We start from the raw sequence: 12,887 nt of genomic DNA on the forward strand, positions 1-12,887 counted from the left end.
ACAAAAGCCGTCTCATTCTGGAACCAATGTTTCAATGAGGGGACTTGTCAAACTTTTTATCAACGTCAAATACTGATAAAAACAACTCCCCTTGTCTTCTTGCTACATACACTCTCCGAATTCTGGCAGCAGTTCAACGTAACCTCTTACGAGGTACTATCACACAAAACTGAACTGCAAATGGGAAGAAACATTGCCACTTGGTCAACTACAGGAAACTGTGATGCCCGACCATGGCATGTAGGGTTGCTAAATACACTCAAGCTACAAATCATTTTTTTATATTATTCAAGCATCCATAAAATTATCACAAAGAGAAGAAAAAAGAGTTAGCAGGCTACATCTAGCTCTTGGTGCAATAATGTGTTGTAGAGGTCCATTTCGTTCCGAGACATGGTGGTTCACTGACTTGTTTAACTGGGACACCAGATGCACGAAGCACCAGTCAAGTCGCGAAGTGCACTTGATAAGTCAGCACTTAGAGCGCGTCTAGCATCTCAACTTATTACATCCTTGTGCTCAGTCTTGCTTCGCAACATGTTTTACCACCATGAAAAAGGTGCAGTCAGACACAAATGTTCACGGAACACAAGCCACACAGCATGCGGTGTGTGAAACTCTGTTAAGTCACGGCTCTTCTGATTTAATGAAACCACTACACTTTGTAGGTGGCTAAGATTACCACAGACTGAAATTTTGGATTCGAGGTTACATGCCAAGGCTTTGTAGGAATAGACCAATTGCACCAAGTTCAGAGCGCATGCGTAGCAGCCATGCTGGTGCCATGCTGACTGTAGTCGTTGCCACCTTTCCACTGTACTCAAGTTCGAGGTGAAAAAAATTGGGCGAAGGCATGGTGCAGCACCAAGCACCTTTATTTAATTACAGCCATGGAGAATGGTAGACTGATGAAGAGCGCCTTTATTGCGACATCGCAGCAAACAGGGAGGGGAAATGCTGAGGTCAATGGCTTTGCGTGCTTTTTCCAATGAACTTCATGGCATAAGTTGAGGCATGCATCTCCTCAATCCAACTGCTATTGTAGAATTATGGTACAAACACAACATGCTCCTTACCATAGTTGCCCATCAGCCCAATATGGAGTGCTACTACATGGTTACTTTGTTGCAGCAGTGGTGTAGCACAACATCAGTAAAGTTTTTTTTGCTAGTCCAATGTTCCATAAACTTTTGTGGCCAACTGTACATAGAGAATGAAGACTAGGAAGAGTGAGTGAAGAATAGGAGAGGATATGAAGAGATTAAGAGAAGGTAGGAGAGCACGGGTGATTGAGTCATGCCAATTACATTACACACTCAAGAATATGTAAAACAAAAATCCACCTTTTGTTCCCATGTTTGTGCTTCACTGGAGCAGGGCTACAGTACAGGGCTTCCGCATTTATTTATTTATTTTTTCCTAAAAAGGAATTGGCAAAAAAAGAATGGGTGCCTCTCACCACAGCCATCACCCCTTCTGTTGCCACTGTCACGCTTGGCTGACGTGAAGGACACCGGGAGGCCCATCTCGGCCATGAGAGCTGCTTCCTGCTCCAAGAGTCGCCGCTTCTCAAACTCCTCTTCGTCCTCGACATTGTCCCCTTCTGTGCCCAGGTCCGACTCCTCGTAGCGCGGCCCCACAATGTCACATTCCCTGCAAGCGAGGGACAGCAGTCCACCAGCTCAGTCGCCAACAAACTCACAGTAAAGTTTATAGCCTGGACTCGTACCATTACGCACACAAAGACTACGAAATACTATGCATGTCATCTTCATATAATTTATGCCTATTTCATCCTAACACATTTGATGTTCATGAATCGTAAGGCATCAGCACATTATTTCGGGCTTGCAATTTTATTTAGCAGTTAAAACATAAACATTTTCAAAATAAGGCTGTCTGGCTAGTAGAACTTAAATGCGCAGAAGATCCTCTGTCTAAGTTTACAGAACAAGAATCTTATGTTTCAAGACCAATTGGGCTTCGTAATATGTGACTATAGGGTGCTTAAAGTTTCAGAAGCAGAAGCTGTAAGCCAATTGCAGATTGCTTTCTTCTTTTCCCTTTGCACGCCTGCTCTGGTCTTATCACGGAGGTGGTTGCCAGCTCAATAAAACGTGCCAAGGTTCAAGTGGCACATGGAATTAATTTTGGTGTCATTCATGCAAGCACCACTGAAGTCAATTCCGTGACACACATAGTTGATTACATCGCCAGAAAACATGACTTGGAAAGTTATTACGTTTAAAAATTTTTTTAACAATCAAAACAACGAGTCCTATCAAGTGACAAGCACCGCAGACACTAGTATAAGGGCCGCACTTTGTCTAGAATCACGGCTTGGTGCCGCCCTTACACGAATCAGACTGATGATGGCCCACTAAAGGTTTGTACTGTTTCCACAACTGTAGCAGAGGGTAAGAGAGGCGTAAATGACATGTTATAAACGTCTTTATTATCAATTTCGCTTTTGCTTTCGTCACTCCCAGAAATGCTGAGATGCCAACCCGTCATCCCTGACCAGCACTGAGCCAAGCAGGGCTCGCTTCTCTAGAGGTGAAATGCCATCGATCTGACTGGAAACACGGCCAACACAGCCGAGACGACGCGCCACAGAAAGAAATAATCATGCGGTGGTGCCAGCCTGACCGGCGTCAACGAAAAAGCAGCTAGCTTCATCTAGCGGCAACAGAACTAACTTCACTTTCTGGCGGGACACTCTGAATATTTTGCCAAAATTTCGACCTCCAAAGCGGGGATGCGGCCCTTGTCTAGTATATACGGTATGCTTGGTGATGCAACTACAAGGATTAAAGAACCGTCACACACCAAGAGACTACTGACTAGAGCTTACTAGAAGTGTCAGTTACTAATGGACTACTTAATCTCTGGCACCTCTCTTCGATGCATCAGCCAGATAACAATGGTGTAATACACACAATGCATTTGAGCTAGTTTTTTAAACTCCAGGCGAATAGAGACATTCAAGATAAATTCACAATAGGGACATGAAGTCATTAAAAACCTTTTCAACCAGTCTCCATACCAGCTATAAGATCTTGAAAGCAGGCACTTGGCACCTTCGGGAGGAAACGACACATCCAATATCCGGAGCCAGTAGTCTGGGTGACTTGCGCCACACAGCCAGCCTGCAAGAGTGTGACACTCAATATAAATAAATAAATAAATTTAAGCAATATGCATGATCAGAACAGTCGTAAATTGGCACATAGGTGTTGTAAAGACAAGTAAAAGCAGATTAAAGTGTGTAGATAACATTACACAATAAAATCTAAATAAAGTCGGCAAAACTCCTTTTTATAAGAGAAACTGTCTACAGACATAGAGATAATTATGGTAGTCTAGCCAATAAAATTTAAGTTAATAATTTAATTGTTTTTTTCTTCTTCTTTAGGTTGAGTAGAGTTTCTGCTAGGAAGTAACATACAGACACTCACATTTCGCAGATAATGTAAGACTGATCAATTGACACTGGGTAATGCTATTTCGTGGTGAAATTATTAGTAATCCACGATCAATAACACAACTTTGTTTGAAACAAGACAATGCTGTAACTGCTGAAGCCAAGTGCATACAAGCACTTCTTCCTTTTTGCATCTCTAATGATCTATGCTTTTGTGGCCATAAATTGACTAAAAAAAAATGTTGATCCATGAAACATCAGCAAACTGCTATGAAGAGAACCACTAGGTTTCCCTGAAAGACAAAGTTAGCAGTTGCCAAGAAATGCACCCTGGTTTACAAATCGAACCAAAAATTTTGAACATGTCCCAAAACCTGTGTCAGAAGATGGAGAACGGAAGGCTTTCGACGCGTCTATGCAAACATTGTTGCCCGAACCGTTTGCTGCATAGCGCCGTCATTATCTTTCGGCTTTACACTACTTTGAAGATCTGCCTAGGCATCTCAGGTGGTCTCGTCTTGCCCACACCGCACGGATTATTACCACAAGACTGCCTGTAAATATTTGCGTTTGAGTTACGCTACTGGGCGTGAATGATCTGTCCATGCTTGAGCCCATTGCATTTTCTTGACATTTTGCACAATGTATGCATTGAGTGCACTGTGCTCGAGAGAGATGTCAGACTTTCATGTGAGTGCATTGTGCTGTGCTCGAGAGAGATGTCAGACTTTCATGTGAGTGCATTGTGCTGTTCTCAAGATGTGTTACACAAATACCGAGCAAACCTAGTAGAGCTCGATTTAAAAAACCACCGTCTGACCAGGAAACTCACTGGGGCAACTCGAACCAGGGGGCCAGCAGACTGACCGACTAACTAAGAGACTAACTAACGATATTAACTGACAACTCGAGGTCCCTGAAGAAAGTGTGAAGCCACAAGTTGGTCAAGCTCACTGAGAGCCAGCGCCATTGACGAGAGTGAGTTTGAGTGAGACAAATTGAGTCCAAGTCTGAGCAAGTCTAAACAAGTCAAGGTGATCCACACTGGTGTCAGTCAGTCAGAGTGAGTCCCAGTGAATCAGAACGTGTGAAAGTTTGAGTGAATTCAAGCAAGTCTTCCCCGCACATTAATCCAATTTTTTTCTCGCTTCATTAGACTACATGTGACACTGAGTCCACATGATCATGAGTGAATCTAACTGTACATCCAAGGGCAGAGTCTGTGGAAACCTATAGGCCTGAGTGAGGACATGCGAAAAAACCCACTTTGTCAACTAGATGAAAAATTTTGCTGCTGTAAGGTGCCAGGAGATCAAGCAAATTATCCAGGGGTCGTATTCTGGGTAGACAATTTTGCAGGATACATAAATTTCAGGGGTGGACGCCAATTGGCTAAGCCCATGCGCAAAACGCCGAACCCTCCAGTGAGACATTGCACCTTGGTGGAGCTCCCAGTTATCTTAAAGGGAAAATGTGCCCAAATGCGGTCAACCTTGAACAGGGAAAATATGGCCCCAGGCTTCTCTGTGGCGTGGTTCTCGGATATACTCACTCCAGGACATATTTAAGCATGCATAGCTTAAAAGGAACACGCTGTTGGGTTAGCTGGTACACTGCAGACACATTTACTGGCCCAGCAGTAGTCCCTTTGTGATTGCATGAACCTGAGAGAGAGAAACAAGAAGGAAAGGCAGGGAGCTTAACCGTACATAAACCTTATTGACTCCTAGTGAGTGAGTCCGAGCCACCAAGTGAGTATGACTTGGTGTGAGTTTAGTGAGTATGGGTAAGCCCCAGGCCAAAAATATATTTTGTAAGTGAGCTTGCTATTTTTGTTAGCTAACGAAAATGAGCATTAAAAAAAAATTCAGCAGCAATCTAGCGGTAAATGCGAGAAATGCATCGGCACTACATCACACCTCTCTGAGGTCCTGGATCCATGATTCAAACTGTGTTCACCACATTGCAAATTGTGGTTGAGGAGCTCCTCACTCAGCACGCATCCTGCTTCTTCGAGTAGCAGAAGTACAACTGTTGTCCGAAGCAGACTGCCCTCAGTCGCACTATATATATGTATATATATATTTTAGGGACGTGCAAATGTTTGAAACTTGCAAATAGCAAATTGAATAGTATCCTATTCATAACTGCGAATATTTTTCGAATACTTTTCAAATATTTTCAGACGTCAACTGCGCCCAAGTAAACCTAAAATTGGAGCAAAAGTATAGTAACTTTTCCGTCCTGCGGGCATAGTATATGCATAAGCGTGAGGACATGCATAGTGGAGCAGGTTACGTCACTTAGGTAGCCATACTTTACAGGCTGTGCAGCGATAATTTGCACTCTCTGAAGAGCCCTGCATGTGCATGCGAAGGAACTGCTTGTCTGCTCCTAATGCTCCATTTCTGCTTTCAAATAAACAATGCTTCACAAAATATGTAATGACAGAAACCTGCTAAACTTAAGAATAGTGGGATGTGAACATCATCCAATATTAATCTTGATAATGGCTATTCATTATGCGAAACCTATTCAAAACGTACTAGATATTCTATTTGATTAGATTCGCTTCTGGCACTATTAGATTTGCATTCGATTCAGTCTCAAAAAGCACTATTCGCACACCGCTGCGCGCGCGCGCGCGCGTGCGTACGTGCGTGTGTGCGTACGTGCGTGTGTGCACCTCTACCACGTGACCGGCTTCCGACACCCACGTTTTTTTTTTTTTTTCCAGTTTAACACTCCCAATGCTAACGCATAAAAAAGAAAGAAAGAAAAGGGGCCAGCAATGGTCGCCGTTACGAGTAATTCGCTACACCGAGAGACGACGCACCCAGAGCTCCGCCGACGCAGCGTCCGCGGTGAAGCGAATGTTCGGGCTGCGGCTCGACGCAGAAAGCCGGATGACCGGCGCACTCGAGGTCCGACGCCCCGACGACTTTGTCGCGGGCTTCGGCGTCCGTAAACCTGAGCAACCAGATGTGATCGCAATCGTACGGCCCCATGATGTTTAGGCGCGCAGGATCCACGAGGCGTTCGATGCCGGCTAGCACCGACGTGGCATCATGCGGCTTGGCCGCCCGGCTCAGAAACAACAGAGCCGCGAGGTGCCAGTCTCTGCACGTCGACAGGTCGGGCATGACGTACTGGTCGCTGCAGATGATTCGTGAACACCCGGTCCGTGGAACACGCAGTCCGGCGGGTACCATGACAGCGTCGACGGGCAGTAGAACATAAAGTTTGCCCGCTACTTTTGTTCCCGAAAGTAAACGCTCATTCTCGGGAGAGCTCGGGCGCGTCGAAGTAGCCAGTGGCTACTGAAAGAAGTCGCGTCGCACAACACGTAGCGTCAACCACGATGATGAGACACTCGCGCGCGTTATACACTTGCGTTTGTCAACAAAACGAAACACGCACGGAAACACGTGTGATCATAGTTATTAAGGCTTGGCCATAACCCTGCAAAGCAAGAACTTTGATTTTATAGAGGACGCCACAATCTTGTTACCAACAAAAACGCTTTTTTGCATTAGTGGTGTTGACTTTCTGTAATTTAACCCTAATACTGCTATTACTAAACAATTTGTAGTTTTAAAATGAAATAATTGAACTACGCTGTGTGGTGGTGAGTTATTTGTGACGTTTGAACAGAAAGAAAAAAATACATCTGGGCAGTGTAGACTCTATGGTGTAGATGCCGCTGCGGTCAGTCGGCTAAGTTTCGTTTTTCGCCGATTCTCGAAGCGTGCTGACGTGAGGTCGTAATTGAAGCTGAAATGTGTGTTTTGCGGCCGTGCTGTTCTCAAAAGACCTGCTTAATTAAGTTGCAGGCGTTTAGGAGTTGAAATGTTGTCCTCCTGCGCTACTGTCTCACTTAAGACGTGCTACTGTTCGCCATCGGAGTGGTAGCTTGTGACGGTGCGATGGAGGCCGGCTCTGAAAAGCAGCCGCTGCCGTCGACTTCCACTGCCAACCCAGGGTGCAGCCAAGCGCACGACCCCAACTACGATGATTCTTCGTCGCAAACAGCTTCCGAAACGATGGAATGGTTTTCGCCCGCGGACGGCGGAAGCCAAGAGCAAGACAGCGAGGACCCCGACGACATCGGAGAGTTCTTTTTTGAATCGGACCACCTGGCGCTGCGCGGCAATTCGGACTATCGCAACATGCTGAAGACGCTCGCAGTGCTCGAAGCGCAGCGTGTGCAGGTGAGAACAATCTATTAGCACGTAACTAAAGACAGCCAGAAGTCTATCGTTGCACGCGGTTGCGGCAGTGGCGGTTAGTCGCATCGTCGAACTTCAAATGACTCTCTCGAGGGGACCGTACTGATCCTGGTATACAACACTAGCCTGGACGAACATCAGGTAGCCTCAGGAAACAGTCATGTGGAACGTAAATACGAGTGTTGTCGGCCGGCAAAAACAAAACAACGTGCTGTATCTTCTCTTTTAAAGCTACACTTGGGCTGCGAAAAAGGTGCGCCGAGATATCGGGGCAAGACCTCTTACATTTTTCGTCGCCGTCTGCGGCAGGCGCGACCAGTTTGGTACCATTTGGGTCTTATCTACTGGTTCCAGACTTGCATCCTGGGAAAAGTAATTAAGCGACTGCCCAACTCGGTCAAAACTAGTTGAGGCACTTACTAGTGCCAACTTGTCCCAGCTACGACTGGAAATGTTTCATTAACTATATAAGCTAGAACAATTTGATGCTGGACAACAGTGCACAACAGTACCGGTGGCCAAAACGTTTTTTTTTTTTTTTTTTTTCGCAACTGACAGAGGCGTCAGACTACAAGCTGACTTCCACATTTGCAAAGTGCTGCTATGTGCTTTATCTGCATGCCTAGAGACCAACAGCAGGAACACCGTTACACAAAGTCCCATCTGATAAGATAGAACTGATAAGTTGATAAGATGGAACAGCCTGGGTTTGTTGACTTGAGAATTAAGGCTAGTTAGCAGTGCATCTATGTAGCTTAGATGTATGTCGTGCAACCTGCCAATGAACCAATTGGAAGTCAGCGATGTTCTTTTATCTGGCTGGCTTGGCTTGTTTCTTCCCATGTTGTACTGTACCAGTTTTATAATGCAATACCAACTCGCTCAATCCTCAACCCTAGTGCATCTATAGAATCAACTTGCAAACAGATGAACAGAGAGGGAAAGATGTAGTGCAATGTAACAGCACCTTCCACTTTGTGTCCACACCTGTCTATGAATTGGAATTCCAGGAATGACATCCCAACTACCCTGAGCTCGTGGACTGTAGGCAAAGGTGATGTATTCATAGCATGCGGGTGGGACTTTCCTTGACCTACTCATTTTCTTGTGCTTCAGGTCATACAAGATATTGAAAAGCTCATTGAAGTCCGCGAAGATGCTCTGGCAGACCCAGTCAGATTCGTCGAGAGGCTCCAGAAGAAGGAAGACCTTGGTATTCCACTTCCACAACTGGTTGCCCCGCTGCCAGACATAGACTGGAGCCAGTACAGCCTCATGGGCATTCAGCAAGGGATTGAGGGAAAGCGTCAGCTGACGAGGAATGCAGCCAAGGTTGAGCCCAGACATGCGGCCACATCTCGGGCTCAAAGCAACGGGTCAGGCAGCAGCAACGTTCTGATCAGAGGACGTGTCTTTAATGAGAACAAGCCTGCGACGTTTAACCAGCTGTGGACGGCGGAGGAACAGAAGCAGCTTGAAGATCTGCTCATCAAGTATCCACCGGAGGAAGTGGAAAGCAGGCGGTGGCAAAAGATTGCAAACGCTCTGGGAAATCGGACTCCGACCCAGGTTGCCAGCCGCGTCCAGAAGTATTTTATCAAGCTGGCCAAGGCTGGCCTGCCTGTTCCCGGCAGGATACCCAATGTCGCAGCACCACGCAGGTTAGGTTCTGGGCACTCCCGGAGGAGCTACCACCATCACGGTCCTGCAAGGTCGTCAAGCTACATGTACTCCCACTCGACATTCTTTGCCTCTCACAGACCGCCTGTCTTCATGTCAGAAGCAGACGACGACTCCTGCTCTTCATCCTGGGGCTACCTGGAGATGCAAAACGGAAGCCAGGATAAGCCTGAAGCGGCACCTGCAGAGGACGACGACGTGCAGGTGGATGCTGCCGTAAAGGAGTCCCCCGAGTACCAGGAACTCATGGCTCTCAGGAAGGTCCGCAAGGAACGAATGAAACAGGCTGGACTCGCGCAGCATGTGGGGTTCCGCTGCGACCGGTGCGAGTGCGATCCTATTGTGGGCACCAGGTGGCACTGCACCGACTGCCCCGCGGACGCCTCCATCGATTTTTGCAGCGACTGTGTCGACTGCATGCACGAGACGGCGACTCACAAGGAGGACCACCACTTGGAGGCCGTTCACGTAGCACAAGACAGCTCGACATTCCACGACAGGGACTACATGAGTTTCACAGGTGCCGATTACAACTACCTCGACCCCAACTACTTCCCTGGCTCCAGCTGACGGCTGAGGACGGTGACTGAAGACTGCAGTGTTGCGCTACAGTGTGCATTGTACTGTAGCTTATGCAGCGATTATACAGATGTGCATTTCGTGTACTCTGTGTTACAATTTGTGCAACGTAGCTCGTGTGACAATTTGCACATATGCGCGTTTCTGTAGACGCTTCTTGCGGTGAGGAGGAACACAGCTTCGAACTCAACGCAATTTCACTGCCGTGCCACTCACCTCCTTACTGTTATGTGTGCAGACTGCCACCTTTTTCAGTGGCAGCTTGGAGCGGTAGCGGTGTTGCGGTGAATTACTGTGATTTAATGTGTCTAATTTGTTTCATGTGTAATGTGAGTAATTCAGGGTAAATGAGCCACCAGTGTGCTGTTTTCTTCGACTTCAGAAATAACTTTTGGAAGCAAAATACACAATATTCTCTTTTAATTATGCAACAGTTATGCGACATTTTTCTCATTAACTTAACACTTCCTGATCAAAATTTTTTCACTGAAATGAAAATTTTATATTAGGTGCTTCTGAATGACCAAAGAAGAAAAATAAAGAAATGATTCCCCACTGGATATAGCAAGTTAGTGCTGTGGAATTATGCAAGGCGGAGGAAGGTTCAGGAGAGGAAAAGATTGATATCCACCCATATGTAGCATGAAGCTACAAAAAGAAAGTAAAACAGGTTTCTCAGAAACATAACTTCATAGTTGAAGAAAAATTTGTTGTGGTCTGGGATCAGGACAGTTCCTGGCAATGAATCAAATGTTTTTCTCATGAACTGCCGACAGCTCAAGGTGGGGAAGCAGCATAGGGTTCTTAATACTTCACATAATGTGCAATGTTTCCACAGATTATATTTGAAGACCATTTTTTTGCCGCCCAGGGCAGGTTATATGCATTATGCAGCGGGCTCCAAAAATAAAGTGCAGAGGCCTAACCTCAGCATGATGCAATGCGTGGGCATTTCTGAAGTATCATGAGGAGCCATACTTATCTGCAGCGCAAAGGTGACAAATTATTTCATTAGCATTGCTGGCACTCTCATTCCTGAGAATACTTTTGGTGTTCGTTTTTTTCCCAATGTCGGATATCTTCTGCAAAACATTGATTCCTACAGGAATCATTGGGCCAGAAAGGATTGAGTACTTTACAGAAGCACATTTTTATACTTCAAGAGATGGCGCTGTCCTCCACCTGATTGTCAAGGACAGGTTTCGGAGCCTGCTTTAAAATTAAAAAAAAAAAATTGAATGGTGAAAATTGCCTGTTTTGAGGCACTAAGCTTCAATGCACAAGATCAGAAATAATACCTCAATAACCTGCTTTCATCAGCATCTTCGTTATACTGTCGAGTGTTTACACACATGCTAATATCACATTTTTAAAAAGTGGTTATGTTTTAATTATTTTCAGAGTAAAAAGTGAAAGTGAAAATTAGTTCTTCAGTACCTGAAGAACTAATTAAGGTACAAAAACAATTGCATTTTTGGTATCGGCTTCAATAAAGGTGCACTAAGTTTCACTAACTTTGGTCAAGAAATAAGAAAAATAGTCTTTGAAAGCAGTCTCCCCTTGTAAAGTGCAGAAATACATGCTTGCAAAGTATATTAGCATCAGCCTTAATTATACATAGTCTGTCCTTTAGTGTTGTATTACTAGTTTAATGATAATTAAACTGTTATATTACTACTTTAATGAGAATCAAGCTGTGGAGTGGTGACTAAAGCAGATAGTCTGTTTTCGTAACTCAGAGGTACATGTTACTGGGCTAGTCGGGTCATATGGCTGAGTAGACCATAAGTATGATCGCTTGATGCAAACATTGTGATTCAATCCCAACATTTAATGAAAGCGTAAGCTTGCATAGCCATTGCAACCACAGGGCAGCACTTCTTTTCTTCTTTTTTTTTTTTCAGATAACTCTCTTGTGATGAATCTGCAATATGGCTGGAAATTACGAAGTGATGGTAATTCAGACACTCGCATTCAACGTGCGGTTTTTATGCATACTTGGTATAGTAGCAGGTTGGTCAATCTCCAGCTTCAATTTTACCTGACCCAACTTTGCCAATGAACCAACTGCTGAAAGATTGTTCCCTCAGTTTTATTTTTAATTTCTAAAACGATTTTCTTTTGTACTCAAGTACAACCCTCGTGTAATCTCAAAGTTGAGCTTGAAAAGAGCATCTTTGTTTGTCTTTGAAAATATAGCCAGCACACAACCGGCTAACAAATTCCTGTTTTATTCGACGACATCTTGCCATCATGTCAACATCCGTCCCACACGCTCAACGTTCCATCGTGAAAAAGGAGGTTCTGCGTTGGAAGGGGCAGCGTTTCCGTATTCAGCACCAAGGGGTCGGCCTGCAATACAGGTAGCAATAAAACTCCCTGCAGTGAGGAAGGCTTCAAATGTCAAATCGACAGCAGTGAATCGACAATCTAAGCAAGAGAACGTTTTCACTTCATGCCTACGAGCCTACGAGATAGCAGCAGCATGCTGCTATCTCGTAGGCAACACGCAGCTAAGCACAATTGTCGTATGAAGACTGGCAGTGCAAAGACCCAATAATCTCTTTATTTTTTTTATTTTTTTAAGATCATAGACAGTTCGAGACAGCTCCTCCGGGAGTGCCCATTTTGATTTAACTAAAGGCATATACATGCTTTATTTAGTTAAATCAAAATTAGCAATTATTTGTTACTGGGAACGCTCTCCCAATCACAAAATCAGCCAAAAGTGTTGGTCGGTCCAGCAGTTACGATGCTGCTGCATGATGACCTTGCGGAAGCGAGAGCAAGTGATTTTTTGCTGTTTTTGACAGAAGATTATAAATTCCCTGCTGCACGCAGCGCAGTAGCCTTTGGCTCGCATTTTCACGACACCCTCTACGAGAGATTGGCAACATTTTATTACTATGTTCAGAAAGTGTTTCAGGGCCCCTTTAAGCAATAAACATTTACTTACATTATCTCTTCTCATAGTC

The 12,887-nt window shown here is 44.9% G+C and overlaps 3 protein-coding genes across 7 annotated transcripts in view; 1 reads left to right on the forward strand and 2 right to left on the reverse strand.

The window, feature by feature from the left end:
* The window catches only part of Tgs1 (Trimethylguanosine synthase 1), a 28,713-nt gene extending 21,831 nt beyond the window's left edge, over positions 1-6,882 (reverse strand). Inside the window, exons 1-3 of one of the 2 annotated variants that reach the window (XM_075669126.1) lie at positions 6,261-6,882; positions 3,026-3,149; positions 1,460-1,653 (exon numbers count right to left, since the gene is read on the reverse strand). In XM_075669126.1, the coding sequence (XP_075525241.1) occupies positions 1,460-1,653; positions 3,026-3,149; positions 6,261-6,636 (694 nt within the window). In that variant the 5' untranslated portion in view covers positions 6,637-6,882. The remainder of the gene's footprint in view (positions 1-1,459; positions 1,654-3,025; positions 3,150-6,260) is intronic. The other variant, XM_075669127.1, reaches the window with a different exon arrangement.
* A 249-nt stretch (positions 6,883-7,131) lies between these two features.
* On the forward strand, positions 7,132-11,507 carry Atac1 (Ada2a-containing complex component 1). The gene is made up of 2 exons (XM_075669140.1): positions 7,132-7,635; positions 8,770-11,507. Exons 1-2 carry the CDS (start codon positions 7,351-7,353, stop codon positions 9,901-9,903), a joined length of 1,419 nt encoding a protein of 472 aa, XP_075525255.1. The 5' UTR covers positions 7,132-7,350; the 3' UTR covers positions 9,904-11,507.
* A 390-nt stretch (positions 11,508-11,897) lies between these two features.
* LOC142557356 (protein FAM91A1) overlaps positions 11,898-12,887 on the reverse strand; it is a 35,867-nt gene continuing 34,877 nt past the window's right edge. For all 4 annotated transcript variants that reach the window (XM_075669130.1, XM_075669128.1, XM_075669132.1 and 1 more), the window contains one exon: positions 11,898-12,264. In XM_075669130.1, coding sequence (XP_075525245.1) covers positions 12,169-12,264 — 96 coding nt within the window. In that variant the 3' untranslated portion in view covers positions 11,898-12,168. The remainder of the gene's footprint in view (positions 12,265-12,887) is intronic.

The sequence above is a fragment of the Dermacentor variabilis genome, chromosome 9, assembly GCF_050947875.1.
Source record: "Dermacentor variabilis isolate Ectoservices chromosome 9, ASM5094787v1, whole genome shotgun sequence".
Lineage (NCBI taxonomy): Eukaryota > Metazoa > Arthropoda > Arachnida > Ixodida > Ixodidae > Dermacentor > Dermacentor variabilis.

Coding starts and splice junctions, on each gene's coding strand:
- Atac1 (XM_075669140.1), top strand. CDS start 7,351: ATGGAGGCCGGCTCTGAAAAGCAGCCGCTGCCGTCGACTTCCACTGCC. Junction 7,636..8,769: donor TCGAAGCGCAGCGTGTGCAG/GTGAGAACAATC, acceptor CTTGTGCTTCAG/GTCATACAAGATATTGAAAA.